The sequence below is a fragment of the Neoarius graeffei genome, chromosome 15 (genome assembly GCF_027579695.1).
Source record: "Neoarius graeffei isolate fNeoGra1 chromosome 15, fNeoGra1.pri, whole genome shotgun sequence".
NCBI classification, from domain to species: Eukaryota; Metazoa; Chordata; class Actinopteri; order Siluriformes; family Ariidae; genus Neoarius; species Neoarius graeffei.
In genome coordinates, this window is record NC_083583.1 from 34,105,315 (window position 1) to 34,127,740 (window position 22,426).

The 22,426-nt window shown below is 41.6% G+C and overlaps 1 protein-coding gene across 4 annotated transcripts; it reads right to left on the bottom strand.

Annotated features, from left to right (window-relative positions):
* Positions 1 to 1,253: 1,253 nt before the first annotated feature.
* LOC132898822 (uncharacterized) lies at positions 1,254 to 17,067 on the bottom strand. 4 transcript variants are annotated; one of them, XM_060940492.1, is made up of 4 exons: positions 16,534 to 17,067; positions 13,630 to 13,909; positions 1,891 to 1,921; positions 1,254 to 1,780 (listed from the first exon to the last, which is right to left on the bottom strand). In XM_060940492.1, the coding sequence occupies exons 1-4, from the start codon at positions 16,939 to 16,941 to the stop codon at positions 1,777 to 1,779; spliced, it is 723 nt and encodes a 240-aa protein (XP_060796475.1). In that variant the 5' UTR covers positions 16,942 to 17,067; the 3' UTR covers positions 1,254 to 1,776. The 4 variants fall into 4 exon arrangements, with proteins under 4 accessions (XP_060796475.1, XP_060796474.1, XP_060796473.1 ...); XM_060940491.1 differs by having other exon boundaries at positions 1,858 to 1,921; XM_060940490.1 differs by having other exon boundaries at positions 1,891 to 1,953.
* Positions 17,068 to 22,426: the final 5,359 nt, after the last annotated feature.

A 22,426-nucleotide genomic window follows, 5' to 3' on the forward strand; every position in this document is an offset into this window, starting at 1 on the left:
TGATGTAATCTATTATTATTATTATCAAATTATTCTGAGTAGTAGTAGCAGGACAGTACAAAGACTCAGAAATAAAGATACCAATCTCTATATACTTCATATGTCAGTGTTGGTAACAGGAAGTGGCTTTGGTGAGTATTGCCCAAGTTGGACTCATAATTTTATTTGGTCACACTGGTGCATGCAACATCTTGTAGCATCACCCTTTAGCAAAGCCATGTTCACACACACACTACCAAATAGCAGTTTATAGTCTCTCTCTACTATAAAGTGTTCAGAATATTGCCCCCCTCCACCCCATCCATCAACAGAAAGGGTCCACTAGAGGAGCAGCACTGAGCTGGTATTATTAGGGTGGAATTTTTCCTCAATACGTCAGTGACACTGAAGTGTTTAAAAACTCCAAAACCTCTTTTAAACTCCTGCTGCATTATGATTTTCAGTCAGGTACACATTAGTCTGACCCATTGAACCCTGTGCACGATTCTAATCTTTTCTTTTCTGGATTGTTCATCACCTTTGTTCAGCGCTGCTTCTTTTATGTTCTCACAATAATTTAGCTTTTTGTTTCAGGCTGCATCTGCAGGATGTTTATTTGACAAGAGTTCCTTTGTTAGAACAACTTTCCTGACACGTTGTCCTCCTTCTGCTGCAATTTCACCCTCCAGTTGTCTACCACAAGCTGATTGTTTCTCTTTTAAGTCTCAGTTCCTCTCAAAGTTTTTTCTTCTAAATGTTCTTTGTTTCTGTCTTTGTTTCTGTCATTTATGAGTCACCTGTAAGCAGTCCCGACCCAGATCTGTCAAGCTGCTTCATAACCACTTTTACAGTTAACAATTCTAAAATTTGAGAAAGCAAAAACGGATTAAAATAATATGTAAAATCAAAGACAATTATGACAACAAAAAAATTAAATATAGAAACCTAACTTCAGATACTAATTAGAAAAAGCAGGCAGTAAGTATTTATTTATTTTATTTAAAGCATGTTATGGGATATGAATTTTAATTCATATATATATATATATATATATATATATATATATATATATATATATATATATATATATTGGGGGGGGGGGGGCTTTTTTCCCCAAAAAAGCTCCAAAGATTACACAAAACACATTTAATCTGTGTCCACAACTAAAACTGTGGAAACTGAAAGTAAAATATAAAAAATAAAAACAATTGAAAGTAAACTTAAATTCACATTAATGACTGATTTAAATAAAAATCTAAACGACACTGCAATGATTGTTGTTAAAGATGTTACATAGAATAATACATTTGAATAAAAAAAAAAGAAATGACATGTAATGTCTGTTACCATACAATTAAACTCTACATTTATTAATCTAATCATCAAACTCTAAGACTGTTCTAGTTTATATTACCTGACTAAATTTACATAATTAATTCAGATTAATCCAAATATAAAAATTAAACTCTAATTAACTCCCTTTATAACTAATAGAGGCACAGTTTGGGGAACGACATCCTTTCTGTTGATCATCAAATACAAAAAGTTTGCAAAGTCTTTGAAAATCCTGAAAATTTATTCTGAAGGACTACAGAGCAGCAACATCTATCAGTAAACTTCATATCCCAATGCTCCTTCAACATTTATGCCAGTTAATAAAACAAATACAGCAGGTATATTTCAGCTTTCTGCATTTCACAGGTCATGTAGCCACTTTCAGTCTGTTCGTAAACCTGACGTCAGGACTGTGAGCTGGATTTCGTCTGTAATGGAATTCCTTCCTCTGTGCTTTCGGGATCACCTGTATGGAACGATGGGTGAGGGTTAGAGGGTCAGAGGTCATGTCAAGTCAGATGAACAGGCTTCACTCCGGCTCACCATTCTGTGTCCGAGTGTGTATCGCCATTTCACCTTGTTCTCTCTGTCCTCTCCTGCCCCAGCACTGCAATAATGGCCAGAAAATATGTCGCTTATCTACAAAACAGACACAACAAGCAGTGAATTGTGTGTTACATAAAAAAAAAGTGTTCCCTTTTTTTTTTTGAACAAGGAAAAAAAAATCTCATTTCCCTGCAGACTGGGCACCAAATCTTGTGACTAAAGACTGGCAACGGTAGCAAAATAGAAAGCCGCAAAACTATAGAAGTAAAATCACACAGACACAGAGGCCACACCAACATCTCATCTCATTATCTCTAGCTGCTTTATCCTGTTCTACAGGGTCGCAGGCAAGCTGGAGCCTATCCCAGCTGACTACGGGCGAAAGGCGGGGTACACCCTGGACAAGTCGCCAGGTCATCACAGGGCTGACACATAGACACAGACAACCATTCACACTCACATTCACACCTACGGTCAATTTAGAGTCACCATTTAACCTAACCTGCATGTCTTTGGACTGTGGGGGAAACCGGAGCACCCGGAGGAAACCCACGCGGACACGGGGAGAACATGCAAACTCCACACAGAAAGGCCCTCACCGGCCACGGGGCTCAAACCCAGGACCTTCTTGCTGTGAGGTGACAGCGCTAACCATTACACCACCTTGCTGCCCCACACCAACATAATAATAATAAATTAATATTATGCCATTCTGTGTTCAAGTAACCATCCACCAAGTCCGTTGCACTTCTGCACACCACTTGAGTCCAGGTTTGCAAGTCCAGAGAGGCCATCGGTGGGGTCACTACACTGTCCGTCCTTTTTTTTTTTTTTTGTGCAAGGCATGTTGTGAGAAGAGTTTTTGGAAGGTGTAAATGCAGGCCATGCGGGTGCAAATGCATACATGCACTTGCCAAAAATAAACTCCCAAAAACACAGTCAATATTGAAAACAATGGACTGCCAAAGAAGAGCCGTTCAAGTTATCCCAGAAGTAGGAAGTAAGAACAGGGAATTCCAGAGGAGTAGTAGCAGTGTATGTGTGTTACACTGCAAGCCAGCATTCTGCAACCAGACGTGTCGCGTATCACAACAGGGCGTTGGCGTCTAGAGTGATGGAGCTACGTGTCAGAAATATGAATATCTCAAGCATGCTAGTGTTGCTTTCAAAACAGTGAGTGTCGTGCTTTTGTTAGCCATGCAAATTTATACCACTATTCAAATACAAGCAAAGTTACTGAGCATCATTTGCAACATGTAATCACATCCATTAAATAATGCATGTTTAATGGATGTAACAGCTGATTTTATTTATTTTACATATATCAGCCAGTTGCAAAGTTTTCGTTTTGACCCAGAACTCATCATGCATGTGCTGAATAATTTTAGTGGGCTAAATAAATAAATAAATTCATCAAAACAAAACATACATTCGGCGGCACGGTGGTGGAGTGGTTAGCGCTGTCGCCTCACAGCAAGAAGGTCCTGGGTTCGAGCCCCGGGGCCGGCGAGGGCCTTTCTGTGTGGAGTTTGCATGTTCTCCCCGTGTCCGCGTGGGTTTCCTCCGGGTGCTCCGGTTTCCCCCACAGTCCAAAGACATGCAGGTTAGGTTAACTGGTGACTCTAAATTGACCGTAGGTGTGAATGTGAGTGTGAATGGTTGTCTGTGTCTATGTGTCAGCCCTGTGATGACCTGGCGACTTGTCCAGGGTGTACCCCGCCTTTCGCCCGTAGTCAGCTGGGATAGGCTCCAGCTTGCCTGCGACCCTGTAGAAGGATAAAGCGGCTAGAGATAATGTGATGTGATGTGATGTGAAAACATACATTCAGCTTGTCTTATTTAACGGGCTCGAAAATAAGCAAAGTTTGTAAGTTTGCAGAGAGAATGAAAGAGAGAGTGTGTGTGTGCCTGCAGGACAAAGCACTGCACGGCACCATTTGCATGAGACTCATTAGACTCACCCTGGCTATTTCAATGTGGATTGCTGGGTTTCACGTGACGTCATATCTGCCTCATTAATTATTCAAAACTTTAGTTGGTGGTCTACCAAAACTCAGTTAAAACATTTGTACAGCGAAGGCACATTGCTCGCATGAAAAATGCCTTACGCTTGCATTATTTTAGGTTGTTCGAATCAATCAAACCGTGAAACTGAAAAGTTTCTTCAGGGTTCCCCATGAACTAATAAAAAAGGGTGAATGAACACAGGATTTCACAAAAAGACATCGAGAAAGGTGGCTTTTGAACCTCTCACTGAAATCGAAGTGAGCCGAGTCGAAGCATGCTTGAATTTGCAGTGATCACTTCATGAAAGGTTTTTATATCCCTCTCAGCTATGTCCTTAGTGTTTTCTGAGTACTTTTCTTGCTGTGTCGTTATTTTACAGGACTTTTTTTTAAAGTCATGAAGCGTTAGAGTCCCCAGCTGTTTCTTTGTTTACGCCTCGCAACTCACCAAGTCCATATGCATGAAGGTCGCGACAAAATTCTCACCCAGCCATACAGTTACAATGCCCGGTGATCACTTCTCCGTCTTGGTTAACTAAGATCCAGGTCTTTAAAGGGGTTTCTTATGATCTTTGTGAATGATTTACCTGTGAGATAAGAGCGAACAGAAGTGAGAATCAAGTGGATTGTTGTTTATTTACACGTCAGTTTGCAGTGCTTCATTGTAAAGACACGAACGAAAAGCTTTAAAAAAATAATAACAAAAATAAAAAACAAATTACTTACACGGGCAAAAACAATACAGACTTCATTCGGCAGCGACTTGATACCAAAGTCCTTTACCCAACCACATACAAAAAAAAAAGTTGTAAGCCTCCATACTCTTCCATGCTTTCATGTGTTTTGCGGTGTAGAAGGATATCTGCAACATCAGATAGTTCGAGATGTCAGGGAACTCGACTGAAGGGTAGTTTTTGAGATTGTATGACAAATCCTTCTTTCTCAGACTGTAGGGGTCGATTCCATTGCACATAGCAATCTTCTGAATAGATCTAATACGAGCAGTGGGTTCTAGATTATGAGCATATTCTGATAAGTTATCGCTAGTTGTTTGCACTATGACAGCCTTTAGACCACCAGCTATTTCACTTTGGGTAAAACCACTAAGAAAAAAATCACGTGACTGAAACCCAGCAATTCTCTCCACAATGGCAGTCATCTGAAAGTGTGGAAGAACTTTGAGCAGTATCTGAAGTCAGAAGTGTAGAGAAGAAGAAGCAGCCTTTATCACTCACATGTACACTCAAGCACAGCGAAATTCCTCCTCTGCATTTAACCCACCTGCAGCAGTGAATACAAGCAAGTGAGCAAACACACATACCCAGAACAGTGAGTAGCTATGCTACAGCACCCAGGGGGTTCGGTGCCTTGCTCAAGGGCACTTCAGCCATGATACAAAGGAAGGGGTAAGTGCTGTTCATTATTTTCTTGCTCATTCACTCAACTTCCCTTACATTTTTCCTTCCGATCCTGGGAATCAAACTGGCAACACTTTGGGCCCAAGGCTACTTCTCCAACCTTCAGGCCATGACTGCCCCTTTACTTTACTTTAATTACTTTCATGGCATATAGCAGATGGACACTCTTATCCAGAGTGATGTACAACATATCCAGAGCAGCCTGGGTATGCAGTTGGGGGTTAGGTGCCTAGCTCAAGCCATTCCCGCTGAATTGAACTGGCAACCTTTTGGTTCCAAAGCTGCTTCTCTAACCATTAGGCCATGGCTTCCCCCTCCTCAGCTCCCTCTCACAAGCACTCACCTCAACACCCCTCCCCTTGCCCCATCCCACAGCATCAATACCCCACCATCATTCCTCAATGAATCTCCTGGCTCCTGTCCATTCACCTCAACCTCCTCAGAATGGTTGAGAGGTGAGTGGTTGTGAGTGTGTGAACAGAAAGGGAGACTGAACCCACACAGCTGGGTAGCATATCCTTTGAGCACTCTGGGATTGATGCCGTAAGGCCCTGCAGCTTTGCCTGAACTCTCTTCTCACATCCTCTTTTGTGATGGTAATTGAACCTGGAGAGCTGTTAGAAAGCCCTGATGGTGGAAGGGAGCAGGGAGGCTGAGGTGAATGTACAGAAGCCAGGAGATTGGTTGAGGAATGATGGTGGGGGGCGGCATGGTGGTGTAGTGGTTAGCGCTGTCGCCTCACAGCAAGAAGGTCCGGGTTCGAGCCCCATGGCCGGCGAGGGCCTTTCTGTGTGGAGTTTGCATGTTCTCCCCGTGTCCGTGTGGGTTTCCTCCGGGTGCTCCGGTTTCCCCCACAGTCCAAAGACATGCAGGTTAGGTTAACTGGTGACTCTAAGGCCAAGTTTACATTAGACCGTATCTGTCTCGTTTTCTTCGCGGATGCACTGTCCGTTTACATTAAAACGCCTGGAAACGGGAATCCGCCAGGGTCCACATATTCAATCCAGATCGTGTCTGATCCGGTGCTGTGTAAACATTGAGGATACGCGGATACGCTGTGCTGAGCTCTAGCTGGCGTCGTCATTGGACAACGTCACTGTGACATCCACCTTCCTGATTCGCTGGCGTTGGTCATGTGACGCGACTGCTGAAAAACGGCGCGGACTTCCGCCTTGTATCACCTTTCATTAAAGAGTATAAAAGTATGAAAATACTGCAAATACTGATGCAAATACTGCCCATTGTGTAGTTATGATTGTCTTTAGGCTTGCCATCCTTCCACTTGCAAGTGGTAAGTGATATGCGCTGGGATCACACACACAGCGGCTCAGTCCCGAATCACTGCTTGTGCACTTCACTCGCGCGCTCTGTGAGCTGCGCAGGGCCGGAGTGCGCACCCTCCAGAGGGCACTCGCTGTTCAGGGCGGAGTGATTTGGAGCGCAGGATGCCTGCGGAGCCGAGCGTATCCGTGTATTGGTGTTGCTGTGTGCACGCGAATCGTGTATTGGTGTTGCTGTGTGCACACTAATCGTTTTAAAAACGTTAATCTGATGATCCGCTGATACGGTCTAATGTAAACCCCACCTGAATTGACCGTAGGTGTGAATGTGAGTGTGAATGGTTGTCTGTGTCTATGTGTCAGCCCTGTGATGACCTGGCGACTTGTCCAGGGTGTACCCCGCCTTTCGCCCGTAGTCAGCTGGGATAGGCTCCAGCTTGCCTGCGACCCTGTAGAACAGGATAAAGTGGCTAGAGATAATGAGATGAGATGAGATGAGGGTGGGGTGAGTGTGCTGAGGTGAGTGGTTGTGAGAGGGAGCCAAGGGGGGGATGCGTCATAGGAGAAGCTGGAAGGGTGGGCAGAAGCCATATCATCAAACCTAGTAAAGTATGGATTTAACTCCTTGGCCTCATTCAGATCTTGTTTCAACCCATGGTTGGGCTTTCTTCCAGGTCCAGTGATGGTTCTCATGCAACTCCACACTTCCCTGAAGTTATTTTGCTGCAGTTTATGCTCAAGCTTCTTCCTGTAGCACTCCTCACCCTCTTTGATCTTTTCCCTCAGTTTTATCTGTGCTTAATTCATCTCTTCCTTGTCTCCACTCCTGAAGGCCACCTTCTTCCTGTTAAGTGATGCCTTGATATCCTGAGCCAAAGTCCTTCCCATGCCAGCACCTAGTATTCCCAGGCAGTCCCCGATCAAGTATGAACCAGGTTAAGGCGAACCAGGTTAAGGCACACCAGGTGGTGCTGATCTCCGTTTCTATAGCCCCTTGGCCTCTCACCCATAGGTGGGTTGCATCTGACATCATATCCACCTCATTAAATATGCAAGACATGAAGTGATGGTCAGCTAAACTCACTGTTCACAAAGCGTTAATATTACTAGGGCGCCTTGCTAGTCATTAAAATGCCCTAGGCTTGCGTTGTTTTGGGCTGTTTGAGTCAAACAAACTGTGAAACTGCTAAAAGTTTCTTCCAGGTTCCCTGTGAAGTGATAAAAAAAGGGTGAAAGAGCAAAGGACTTTACCAAAAGATGATGAGAAAGGTGGCTCTTGAACCTTTCACTGGGATGGAAGGGAGCGGAGTCGAAGAACACTCGAGTTTGCAGTGATCACTTTGGGAAAGGTCTGTAAATTCCACGGATTTATTTCATTTGGATTCGCAAATGACTTTTCTTGCTGTTTGTTATTTTGTGATGCTTTGAAGTTCAGGAGACACTCAAGTCCTCAGATGTATTTTTGTTTACTGTTTGATCATAGTCGCCATATTGCAAATTAACACGTATATAATACGCGTAATACCCAGGTTTTTAAAGGTGTTTTTGTGGATCTTTGTGAATGATTTACCTGGAATTGAAGAGCAGGGAGGATTGAGAATTGAGCGGCTGTGGTTTGTTTACACCGACACTAAAACTTGTAGCGTCCTAGCAACCATCGCAAAGACGCATACAAAAAGCCCAAAGATAAGATAAGCTTTATTATCTCACAATGGGGAAATTTTGTAATGCCTACTTACCTGGGCATAAACGATACAGGATTTATCTTGTAGTGTCCCGATCCCCAGATCTTTAACCCAGCCACATATAAAAAGTTGTATGCCTCCATGCTTTTCCAGGTTTTCATCTGTTTGTCTATGTAGAACGATGTCTGCAGCACCAGGTAGTTTGAGATGTCAGGGAACTCAATGGATGGATAATTTTCAACTCAGAGGAAAAATCCTTCTTTACTAGCGTGTAAAGATCTATCCCACTGCAAAGAGCAACTTCCTGAAGGTATCTTGACAGTGTATTGGTCTCTAAACTGTGAAAATAGTTGGAGACAGTTTCACTAGCTCTTTACATAACAGCAGCCAGAGTAGTCTGCCTGACCACCGCTTCATTCACCGGAAGTAAACTTGCAAGCAAGTCACATGACTGAATAAAACCTATTACATAGCTAGGGTTATAGTGGGGGGCCAGTCCTCTGATAACCACGAGACTCTGAAACTCTCACAATATCCTTAGGTGGGGTTTACATTAGACCGTATCAGCGGATCATCAGATTAACGTTTTTAAAAACGATTAGCGTGCACACAGCAACGCCAATACACGATTCGCATGCACACAGCAAAGCCAATACACGGATACGCTAATCACATGACTAATTCGGCACGCAAGTTGAAATGTGTCAGTGCGGCTCATTGCTTCCTCCTCAGCGGCTGCGCTCCAAATCACTCCGCCCTGAACAGCGAGTGCCCTCTGGAGGGTGCGCACTCCGGCCCTGCACAGCTCACAGAGCGCGCGAGTGTAGTGCACGAGCAGTGATTCGGGACTGAGCCGCTGTGCGCAAGTCACTTACCACTTGCAAGTGGAAGGATGGCAAGCCTAAAGACCATCATAACTACACAATGGGCAGTATTTGCATCAGTATTTGCAGTATTTTCATACTTTTATACTCTTTAATGAAAGGTGATACAAGGCGGAAGTCCGTGCCGTTTTTCAGCAGTTGCGTCACATGACCAACGCCAGCGAATCAGGAAGGTGGATGTCACAGTGAAGTTGTCCAATGACGACGCCAGCTAGAGCTCAGCACAGCGTATTCGCGTATTCTCAATGTTTACACAGCACCGGATCAGACACGATCTGGATTGAATACGTGGACCCTGGCGGATTCCCGTTTCCCGGCGTTTTAATGTAAACGGACAGTGCATCCGCGAAGAAAACGAGACAGATACGGTCTAATGTAAACTTGGCCTTAGTCACCCAGGGTTTATTGTTGGGGAAACAGAGCACCATCTTGGTGGGGATCACAGTGTCTGTGCAAAAATTTACATAATTTGTTAGGCAGTTCTTGAGTCCATCTATATCCTCCTCATGTGTATTACACAGAACATCCAAGTCTGTCACTTCAGAACAGCCCCAGAGAGTCTCCTCTACTTCCTGTGACCACACCCAGACAATTCTAGTGATCACCAGTTGCCGCTGGACTACAGGTAGAGGGACTTCAGATAGGCCAGGATGTAATCTGATCTGGCCAGGGAAGGAGGATCTGTGGAGCTGTATGTTTCCTTAACATTAGCATACAGGGGGTTCAGTGTTGTGTTTTCCCTAGCTTTACAGTCCACAAACTTTTTAAAAGTGGGCAGGGTTGTTGTCAAGGTGGCATGATTTAAAACCAAATCGTGTTTCTTTTCCTTTTTTGTAAGTAAAAAAAAATGAAATTGTAAATGAAATAAAAAGGAAAAATAAAGTCTGCTTTTCTGAAACCTGTGGATGATGTTGATAGACAACATGCGTGATTCACTGAGCAGCATGATCAGAGTAGATTCCCATCTGCATAACCGGGGCAAGATCCAATGCAATCCAAAATTGCACACAACTGCATTTTTTGACCACGTTTATATAAGTGAGTTATAGAGTGTTTTCATGTGACATCATCAAACCAGAAGTCGGCCATATTGGCGGCACTGGACACATCAACAGCAAAACAATCTTCATGAATTTTTTGATAAACTAACCAAATAATGGTGAATTACTGCAGAGTTTTGGGTTGCCACAATCACTCAGATCGTGAGAAACAATGGCACTTCTAACTGATTACCTAAAATATTTGAAAATCGGGGGAGGAAACCAGAAAGTCTGAGGAAAGTCAGAGGAGCGTCATCGTCTCTGACTTGCCAAACTAAATCAGGATCTGACCGACAAAAATCTGGACAACATAAGAGTGTGTTCAGTTCACTTTGTATCAGGTATGAGTTTTATTTATTTATTTATTTATTTATTTATTTTAAAGTTTTGATCCATGCTTTAAAATTAAACATGACACTATATTTCTACTGTCTAGCTGTGATGGTGCTTCTGTATGTTCTCTTGAGAGTAAGCTAAAGTTAAAAATCACAATCAGCCATCTGCTGTTAGCTGAGGTAGGCCCACAGGGGATGTGCATTCATGATCTACAGTATATCACTATACATGTAATGTACACAGTACACACCTTTGCTTTCACCAGACATTTGTCACCAAATGTCGGTGCTTTTCATTCCCTGACCCAGCCACAGCACATCTGGTTATAGGTTTCTAGCCCCTTGAAACACTTCAGATCCTCAGCAGTGTATGGACTTGGAGAAAAAAATCAAGTAATTGACGATGTCTGGGTATGTCACAGCCAGCAGCAATGCATTGTCTTCACTCAGGCTACATCCACACGACAACAGCAACGAGATTTTATTTAAAAAAATATCGCGTCCACATGGGCAACGGATCAGTAAAATATCAGGTACATATGGCAACACAACGCTTGCTGAAAACGATGCAATTCACATGCCACACCTCTATGTGCGCTGTAAGACGGTCCCATCGGAGACACCAGAACAATAGAAGAAGTAGGACGCATGCGCATAAACCCCTTCTTCTACCCGGCGTGAAGCACTCACAGGAACAAGCACACAACAACAAGAAGAAGATGGTTGCGACTACGCGAGGAAATCGTGCCTTCTGTGTGTACAAATTAGTTTTATTAGTGTGCATAGTTTTATATAACTTAATTTTCTTATTGTGTGTGAACATTTTGAAAAGCATTTTTATATAATTTATATAACTTTTTATATTGTGTGTGAACATTTTGAAAAGCAGTCTTATCCAATAAAAAAAAGAAATTCAAGAAATGGTTCAGTTACTTGTTTATTTAAAAGAAAAGCTGTATACAAAAGTGAATGCAATGCAATGGTTCATACAAAACAGCGAGAGTGCTGCTTGTTCTAGTCATGTGGTTGTGACGTCATCGTAAACAAATCCGTTCTACTCATCCAGACGACTTCGCAACGGCGCCGTTGCCAGATTTTTCCACTCTGGAACCCGTTCTCATTTTGGGGCACCCAAAACGCCGGTGCCGTGTGGACGCCAGGCCGAAACAAACAATTTTATCAGATTCAACTGAATCCGTTGCCGTGTGGACAGCCTCTCAGTTCCTCTCCCATTTTGTATGGTTCCAGGCCATCAATTAACGGCAGTTTCTCCAGATAGTGGGCTCTTACACTGGGCTCTAGGCCTTCTACATACTTTCTAGCAGCTTCTGTCTTCTTAATGCAAGTTTCTTTGGCCAATGCCATTATGAAAATTGCGATTTTTCCTGTGTGAAATGCAAGCGTTGTTTGTTTACAGAAATCGATACCTCCAATATGGCCACGCATCTGGGACTTTCGTGTTTTGATGACGTCAGTGAAAACACTCTATTTATTGTCACACTATCTGTTATTGCCCAGATGAGGATGGGTTCACTTTTGAGTCTGGTTCCTCTCAAGGTTTTTTGTTTATGTTGTATCAGGATTGTTCATTCAGGATAATTTTATATGTTTTAAATTTATATCTGGAATTTATATAATTCTGTAAAGCTGCTATGTGACAATGTCTACTGTTAAAAGTGCTATACAAATATCTTTGAAAAAAGAAGGAATCCAAGGCACTCTTCGTGTCCAACTATATAAAAAGCCTTTATTTTACATGGCTATTTCATACAAAAAACATGAGCTGAGCAGCAACCCGTTTCAGCTCATGTTTTCTGTATGAAATAGCCATGTAAAATAAAGGCTTTTTATATAGTTGGATACGAAGAGTGCCTTGGATTCCTTCTTTTTTCAAAGGTTTTTTCATTCCCTATACCAAAGAGCACCTTCAATTTTTTATTTTTTATTTCTTTTTTCATCAATTCCTGAGCACTTTGGATTTTTTCTCATCTTATGCTATACAAATATATTTGAAATGAAAAATCACATATAATAGACCATTTGTGCTGGCAGGTAATACTGGCCCATTTCCACTGGTGAACACCACAAGTATATTTCAGACCTGTGGGAAACATTGTTTACTTCACCACCAGCAATGCTGCGACTGGTCAAAGTACGTTAATCCAATGGTTAAAATTCTCACTGCAGCCATGGCAAAAGACTACCATTAATTTTACTAGGTTGCCAGGGGTAAATTAACATTTCAACTTTACTGTTTTCCTTTCATTCCCACACGACACCATTACAGCATAAAAGCAGTCTATACACAGCTTTCAGTGCAAGTGTGAATGAGGTATAAAACCGACACATTGGTCACACCTCCTTCACTAGGGCTCACAGACGTTGAGTCCATATCCCCCTTCACTAAAACTAACAGACACAAAGGCCACACCTCTTTCACTAAAACAGAGATGCAGTAGCAAAACCTAATGCCCCTTTTCCACTAAAGCAGTTCCAGGGCTGGTTCGGGGCCAGTGCTTAGTTTGGAACCGGGTTTTCTGTTTCCACTGACAAAGAACTGGCTCTGGGGCCAGAAAAACTGGTTCCAGGCTAGCACCAGCTCTTTGCTGGGCCAGAGGAAAGAACCGCTTACGTCAGCGGGGGTGGGGCAGAGTTGTTAAGACAAACAACAATCGCAAGACCGCGAAAGGTCGCCATTTTTAAGCGACAAGAAGCAGCAGCTGTACAAACGCGAAGTCATCCATTATTGTTGTTGTTGTTGTTGCTGCTGCTTCTTCTTTTCCGTGTTGTTGTTGCTTCGATATTCGCACCAAGGTTTATGCAAGCACAGCGACGTAACTGACGTATACAGCGACGTAATGACGTGGCTCCCCTTAGCACCACAAGCTATGGAAAAGCAAACTGGTTCTCAGCTGGCTTGCAAGTTGAACAAGTTGTGAACCAGCACCAGCACTGGCCCTGAACCAGCCCTGGAGCTGATTTGGTGGAAAAGGGGTATAATAGGCACCAAGGTCAAATCTCCTTCACTGAAATATGGATGCAGAGGTCATGCCTCCTTCGTTTATTATGCATCTATGCATGTTCATAAACATCAACAATCCATGATAACATGCTACTTAACCTGGGCTCTGAGACACATTCACAGCTTTGCAGACATTCTTCTTGATGATCTCTATGCCTTCTGCTGCATTAGGAATAAAATGGCCAGTCCATATGGAGTCATGTGGATGTTTTATGAACACAGATCTTATTGTGTCTTCCAAGACCGTCAAAGACTTGTGGGTCTCTGAGCTTTCAGCGTCAGCTCGAACGAGGCCCACTAATGCCTGACGAACTCCGTGATTTTTCTTCACTCGACCCTTTACATCCTTAAAGATCTCCTCCATATACACACGGTTCACCTGGGAAAAGCAATGTGGTTAAAAATATATCACATGAACATATGTTCAGAATACACAGTACATAATACTACAGATATTTAGTTTTGTCAAGGTTTGGTCAAATTTTAAATTGCTACAATTTAGAAAACTATTTTTTAATCAATATTTAAAAAATAAACAGCTTAAGTATTCACAGCAATGGCACACTAAGCAACGAGTCACAATTTATTTTAATATTGTGATATTTAATTAAGCAAATTAAACTGTCAGTTAAAGACGTAGGTAAAAGACACTCCTGAATCAGTTTTTAGCTATATATTTATTTTGGAAATGGTACCATTTTGTGTGGTGAGCCACCCATTTGAAGAAGCCAGTTTTAGATAAAGTTTATTTATTTACTCACTTACTTTTTGAACGGTCTTCCCTGTGGGTGCTGAACCCTTTTGGTGGGTGCTTGAGTACCAGAGCACCCACATGATTGGCACTTATGGAGATGTTTCTTTGACAGTCTCCTGAGTCATCGTTTTGTAACAATCCGAGTTAAAACTGTAACTAAGTTTTCTGACATTTTTAGGACAGAGCACTTTGTGGTTCCTTGGGTAACATGACAAGTTGTGTTTTTTGTATTATTAATTTCAAGTAAGAGAAAAACGAGAGGCTGGTGAGGGAGTGACTGTCTATAGATGTTACAACATAAGTGTAAAATTTAAAAACAAAGTTTAAGAATTTGTAAAACAATGGCATATTGTTGTGGTGTAAAAGGAATAAAACTTCAGAATGTGCTGTTATTGGAAAAATAACTTCCAGATGGGAACAGTAACTCCACTCAGTTGTTATTTGTTTTCCTATCACAGCACATCCCCAGGATTATTGTTTTACAACCCCAATTTCAAAGAAGTTGGGACACTGTGTAAACTGTAAATAAAAACAGAAATAATTTGCAAATCATGGAAACCCTATATTTCATTGAAAATAGTCTAGAGACAACATGTCAAATGTTGAAACTGAGAAATCTTATTGTTTCTTTGAAAATATATGCTCATTTTGAATTTGGTGTCAGCAACACATTTCAAAAAAGTTGGGACAGGGGCATGTTTACCACTGTGTTGCATCACCTCTACTTTTAACAACACTCTGTAAATGTTTGAGAACTGAGAACCAACTGCTGTAGTTTTGAAAGAGAAGTGCTGTACCATTCTTGCCTGATATACAGTTTCAGTTGCTCAACAGTTTGGGGTCTCGTTTGTCATATTTTGCACCTCATAATGCATCAAATGTTTTAAATGGGAGACAGGTCTGGACTGCAGGCAGGCCAGTTTAGCACCTGGACTCTTTTGCTACAGAGCCAGGCAGTTTTAATACGTGCAGAAAGCAGTTTGGCATTGTCGTACTGAAAGAACGAAGGTCTTCCCTGAAAAAGATTTTGTCTGGATGAAAGCATATTGCTCTGAAACCTGTATATATGATTCAGCGTTAATGCTGCCTTCCCAACTGTACAAGTTACCCATGTCATGTGCACTAATACACCCTTGTACCATCACAGATGCTGGCTTTTGATCTGTGCACTGATAAGAAGCCGGATGGTCCCTCTCCTCTTTAGCCTGGAGGACGTGGTGTCCATGATTTCTTAAAAAAAAAAAATCTAATTTTGATTCGTCAGACCTCAGGACAATTTTCTACTTTGCCTTAGGGTTTTTGTTTTTTTTAGCATTACACAAAATTTTCAGACTTTTGTTGCCTTTGTCCCAACTTTTCTGAAACATGTTGATGACATCAAATTCAAAATGAGCATATTTCTTTCATAAAACAATACAATTTCTCAGTTTCAACATGTGATATGTTGTCTTTGTATTATTTTCAATGAAATATAAGGTTTCCATGATTTGCAAAGGGCGGCACGGTGGTGTAGTGGTTAGCGCTGTTGCCTCACAGCAAGAAGGTCCGGGTTCGAGCCCTGTGGCTGGCGAGGGCCTTTCTGTGCAGAGTTTGCATGTTCTCCCCGTGTCCGCGTGGGATTCCTCCGGGTGCTCCGGTTTTCCCCACAGTCCAAAGACATGCAGGTTAGGTTAACTGGTGACTCTAAATTGACCGTAGGTGTGAATGTGAGTGTGAATGGTTGTCTGTGTCTATGTGTCAGCCCTGTGATGACCTGGCGACTTGTCCAGGGTGTACCCCGCCTTTCGTCCGTAGTCAGCTGGGATAGGCTCCAGCTTGCCTGCGACCCTGTAGAACAGGATAAAGCGGCTAGAGATAACGAGACGAGATGATTTGCAAATGTTTACATTCTGTTTTTATTTGTTTTACACGTCAGTGTCCCAACTTTTTTTGGAACTGGGGTTTTATATGCCACTGTCATTCGTTAACATTACTGATTACACAATAATGCTGAGATTTATGGTTTGCTAATTTTAACTTTTTTTTTTGCCACAGATAATGTTAGTCAAAAACCATTACTGTTCAGGCATATATCTAAAACACACACACACACACACACAAAGAAAAAAAAATCAATATATAAAACAGCACTGAACCAAAGGAACCGCTCACAAATGTTCTGTAAAAACATTTTTGGACGTTATAAACACATCCAGTAACGGATTTAACTGGAGATATATTTTTAAACTACCGCTTAAAAAGCCGTTCACCTTGTTCTGAATGTATCCGTGTGTGAAAATAAAGATGATGACGGCGCAGTGAACCCCTCGCCTGGAATATCCGGGATTGTTGCACTTGTGTGGGACGCGTTTCTCGTCCACGTCTGCGTTATTTGCGCCTTTTCCTTGAGTCCCATCAGAAACAGGACCGTTTCTCGCAGCGGCAGATTTGAGGTCCCCGTTGCCGAGGTTTGCGTTTTTGCCCCTCTTGATGTGCACCTCTGTGTGAAACATGTCCATGATAAACTCCTGGAAAAGGCTGCAGTTGTTTTCTCCATCTGCGTCTCCTACTAAATAAATATTCCCCTTTCCACCGATCTGCTTCAACATCTGATCAAATTCCTCCTCGTCCTCTTCCTCCTTGGATATGGAGTCCATGAAGTGACAATCCGAGGCCATCCTTAGTATATTTATTTCAGCTGTTTAAATGTTCTGCTGCGTTTAAAAGCTAAATGACTTTGAGGTGACCCGGTGCGCTCACACTGTGAGTACACGAGATCTTAACATTCCTGACAGAGCCGCACTGTGAAGCCGAGCCGGAAACAGAAATCACACAACCCACGCCGACTCTGGCTGTGGGAGGAGCCAATAGACACAAGTCACGCCCCGGAAGTAACGTTGACCAAAAACAAGGTCGGTCCTGTCGTCATTTGCGTTACAGTAGCTATAAACAGTCGTTCCCTCACCAGACTCTCTCTCACTCTCTCAAGTTAATATTAATAAAAACCCGCAGCTTTAGATGTTACTGAGAAAGTTCTCATTCTTTTTTTTCTTCATTATAATGGCATTGTCATGTTAAATGACAAGGTCACTTTGAAAGTACAGCCCTGTTACCCAAATGATTAGAATGTCCTTAAAGTGGCCACCTCATCCTTCCCACAATGTTGTTTTTTGTTTACATATGGGCCACTGCATTTTAAAAACATTTCTCCACTACTCCACATACTTGCCAACATCCAGAGAATTAAAAGCAGTAGATCAGGTTATGTGGTGCAGCCTGAAGGCATGGTGCCCCCCCCCCAAAAAAAAAAACGGGAAAAAAAACTGTGTAAAATGGTGCATTCTCATGCATTCTGATTATCATACTGTATTTGAAGAAAAATTGATTGAGAAAGTGGACAGACATACTTCACAAAATGCATGCTACTCACCTCGCCTCAATGCTTTGATGCATGGATGATCCGGTGATCAAGTCACCTTGAACCTTGGCATGGTGAATCTTTTTTTTTCTTCAGAGTTTTCATTGTTTGCAATCACCAGCATGTGTTTGGTTTTTACACATACTGGCATTATTAGTTGTAACATTGGGTCATTGCCGATAGCTAGAACCATAACAAGAACCAATGGAATGGCACAATAGAGCGATACAATTTAGATTCAACATCATTATTGCACTATTCCATTGGCTCTCGGCTTCACTTAATATTACTATTTGGCGCCATGTAGATATACTTGTATCGCCTGTGCTGAAAACAGCTGAAGTGAGGTCAGAAGAGCAAATCCAACAGTGTTCACTGATTATTTTGTAATGTGGTAGTTTTTAGAACTAAAAGCAGTAGACTACCGCATGAATCAGTAGAGTTGGCAAGTATGATTCTGTTAGCTTTTTGTGCAGCAAAACCTCCGGAAATTCACCATACAGCATTACACTAGTGATGTAAGAGCAGATAGTTGAACTTGAAATTCAAGTTGAAATTTAATTTCAACTCTGTTGAAATTTTCACTCTGGTATTTGGGGTTTAGGATAAAGTTCTGCTCTTAGCTTCAACAACCATTTGTTTGTTTGTTTGTTTGTTTGTTTGGGCATGCCATGTGTCCTTTAATTGCATGATTTCTTTAAAGCCAAGCTCTCAAAGTGTGGCCTGGGGACAACCAGAGTTCCATGAAGCACAACAAGGGAGTCCATGATATTTTACATTTTCTTAGTAGTGGAAATCATAACACACCATTATCAACGTTATTATGCCATTACATAATATCAACTAGAATCTGCTGATAAATTTAATAAAAAAAATATTTTTTCTGGATTGGACAGAAATTAAAAAAGCTTCACTGGCTGCAAAATATTATTGTACACTTTTGAATAATGTGCCTAATTTTAAAAGTATGTTTATAAAATAAATGTGTATTCAGGGGGATCAGAATTAAAAAAAAATTATAGACTTTAAAAAGCTCGAGAACATCTGATTTAGGATCAACATTCAGCAAATCAAGCACAAGATATAATAATAATAATTATAATTATAATAATAATAATGGGGATGCACGGTGGTGTTGTGGTTAGCGCTGTCGCCTCACAGCAAGAAGGTCCGGGTTCGAGCCCCGTGGCCGGCGAGGGCCTTTCTGTGCGGAGTTTGCATGTTCTCCCCGTGTCCGCGTGGGTTTCCTCCGGGTGCTCCGGTTTCCCCCACAGTCCAAAGACATGCAGGTTAGGTTAACTGGTGACTCTAAATTGACCGTAGGTGTGAATGTGAGTGTGAATGGTTGTCTGTGTCTATGTGTCAGCCCTGTGATGACCTGGCGACTTGTCCAGGGTGTACCCCGCCTTTCGCCCGTAGTCAGCTGGGATAGGCTCCAGCTTGCCTGCGACCCTATAGAACAGGACAAAGCGGCTAGAGATAATGAGATGAGATAATAATAATAATTATTATTACTACTACCTGTAGTCTAGTAGTGTACTACTATTCAGTAGTTATGTAATAATAATATAATAATCATAATGATAGTATTAATCAGATCATCATGTATAACTGCAAGTGGAAATGTATATAGCTAAACTAAACAAGAAACAAAGAACTAAAACAACTCATCTCATCTCATTATCTCTAGCTGCTTTATCCTGTTCTACAGGGTTGCAGGCAAGCTGGAGCCTATCCCAGCTGACTACGGGCGAAAGGTGGGGTACACCCTGGACAAGTCGCCAGGTCATCACAGGGCTGACACATAGACACAGACAACCATTCACATTCACACCTACGGTCAATTTAGAGTCACCAGTTAACCTAACCTGCATGTCTTTGGACTGTGGAGGAAACCGGAGCACCCGGAGGAAACCCACGCGGACACGGGGAGAACATACAAACTCCGCACAGAAAGGCCTTTGCCGGCCACGGGGCTCGAACCCGGACCTTTTTTGTTAACTCAGAGGTGATTTTCATTATTTGAAATTTAATGGAACAATTTCCACCGTCGTTAGGCAAAGAGGAACAATCAGTGGGCAAAGTGTTAAAAATTTTGAGAGAAAATTGCTGATAAAGTGTTGCTTGGGAGCTGAAAGATCCGAAAATTATTGGTGAGCCGAGTCAAATGATCTGACTCATTATTTCTGACTCAATGACTCATTTCTCCTTAAATGTTGACACTGCCATCTTCTGGTACATATGAGTTCAAACATAGTTTATGAGAAAAATGATATAGCTACTACTCATACAAAAATATGTATTTATTGAGAAAAAATATGCAAAACTTCCATAAATTGTACAAGAAACTCTTTTTGGTAAAATGTAGAGTGAGTTTTGCACCTTTTTCTATGGATTTAGTATTGTTATGACCAACAGATCAGTAATTTCACTGCAGAAAAATTATGCAAACATTAAGAGGACGGTGTTCACGATTATTTTCATAGCTGCAATTCTTTTTTTTAATGATTAGCTAAATCTCTCTCTCTCCCTCTCCCACAGAGAGAGAGAGAGAGAGAGAGAGAGAGATTCATGTGCGGTTCAGTTCTTTACTCAGGCAAACAAATCCATATCGGTAAACAAAGTTAAGAGGTGGAGACAGGCAATGATGGGGCGAGCTGCAAGCAACAATCCGGAACGAGTTCAAAGTTCGGGTTAACACACACACAGTCGAGTAAACTGGTCAGAGAAGGCAAGACAAATATTAGAAACAGTTAGGCTCGGGACCAAAAAAAACCAAAAAACCCACCAATATCACACACTAGGTTAAGCAGTGCTTGACAAGAACAGGCTAACGCCTAGTGAACACTACACGATTTTAGCTGTGATGTGCCACTCGTAAACAGTTTTTGGAGATGAAATTAGACAAGTAGATTCAGACTACTTATGTATCAGTCTCCTTGCAAAGTTGGTTTACTTTATGAAAATATCAATAATAGTACTCCCCTTTCAGGACCTCGATGAATACATAACCTACGTGGAAAACTGTATGCCTTTAATATTGCTTGGTAGGCTTGTTTTTGTGTTCTAACAGGAATTAAAAAAAAATAATAAATAAAGTTTGCTTTTGTCGCACCAACATGGCAACCCTGCTTTGTACTAAACGCAAAAGCGCCTGAGCGCTTTCTTTCTGCCCTATAGCCTACTTTATACAGTGCTGTATTTTCAACAAAGTGCTGCATTTATCCAGTTTTTAAATCTGTTTAATTTAACGTGTAAAAACTGACGTAAACGCTGCCATGTTTGCGTTTTCCTGTCTCGTGCATTTCCCGTGCCAGTTCTCGCGTGTGTTTTCGTGACAAAACGTAGTTTGCAGAGCCAGCAGCCTGGTTAGGGATTCAGCCTGGTCAAAGAGCTCGTGCGTGACCCCTGTTTCAGATGAGTCATGTAGTGTGTAAACCACAACGATTTTAAGACCCTCTGGGTTACAAGACAACAAGTTGTGTAGTGCGAACTGTACACTCTTAGAAAAGGAGTGTCAAAACTTACACTGTCTTAAATCCTTACATATCAATGGGTGAAGTTTGGGATACCGCTTGTGTTGATTTTGACACGTTCACTGTGTAAATGATATTAATACAGTGAATGTGTCAGGAAAGTTAACTCGAAGATGTGTAAACATGTAATAATAACACATTATGTGCTGTCCTTGTAGCCTGGCAAGCCAGACTAAAATGTGAACAGGCAAAAATATTTTTGGCCGCTAGGCGGGTGGGTCTAGTTTACTAGGCTACTGTCCTTGGCTACATACGTGTTAAAAACATGCCTAAAATCCTACACAAAATTAGTGTAGGACACTATTTCAACACATTTATTATCATGAAGTATTGACAATAAGATTCACAGAAATCAAACTGCAGAATATAACAATACAAATTCATCAAACAGAATTTCATAGAATTTCATCAGTAATAAAGGAAATGTCTGACGGAGGACGAAACAGTTCTTTTTCCAATTTCATGAGGCAACATGACACATAAGCACACCTTGTACTTTTCATTTATTTCAAAACTTTGTGTCTTGGATTGACATAGATCTGGGGTGGGTTTCCCAAAAGCCTCTTAACGCTAAAAGCATCTTAACTAGAAGAGAGAGTCTCGAAAAGTTTCATCCAGTTGGCTGATCACTAATCTTAAAAAAAGTTCTTATTATACACAGCTGAAGAAATTTTCACTTACTTATGATGTTTCAGTATCTTTCTGAGCTGGCATCTTGATCACATCTAACGCTTGGCGTCTCTGGCCACCGCCAGATTGTGCACGTGACATAGAAATCAGCTGATCCCATGTACGGTATGGCTGAGTTGGTATGTCCCCATGTCCCGATTCATACAGCAGTCTGTCTTCTGGGTCCATCCGGCGGTGGCCAGAGACACCAAGCGTTAGATGTGATCAAGATGTCAGCTAGGAAAGACATCGAAATGTCATAAGTAAGTGAAAATTTCTTCAGCTTAATATAATAAGAACTTTTTTAAGATTAGGAGAGAGAGCGTTCATTGTGATGCTCGCGCTACCATTTAACAATGATCTTTGTGCTACAATGCTTTTGGGAAACCCACCCCTGATCATTCAAGGACACAGGAATCACTTTCTGAGGATCATCTCCAGATTGGTCAATTTGCTGCATAATACATTAATAAAATGTTAACATTTAGGTAGATAATGCAGAAGTCACTTAAAAATATATTTTTACACAAAGCATTAGCT

Coding starts and splice junctions, on each gene's coding strand:
- LOC132898822 (XM_060940489.1), bottom strand. CDS start 16,941: ATGGCCTCGGATTGTCACTTCATGGACTCCATATCCAAGGAGGAAGAG. Junction 1,954..13,629: donor GAATGTGTCTCAGAGCCCAG/GTTAAGTAGCAT, acceptor TCTGTTTTGTAG/ATAAGCGACATATTTTCTGG. Junction 1,781..1,857: donor ACACACTCGGACACAGAATG/GTGAGCCGGAGT, acceptor CGTTCCATACAG/GTGATCCCGAAAGCACAGAG.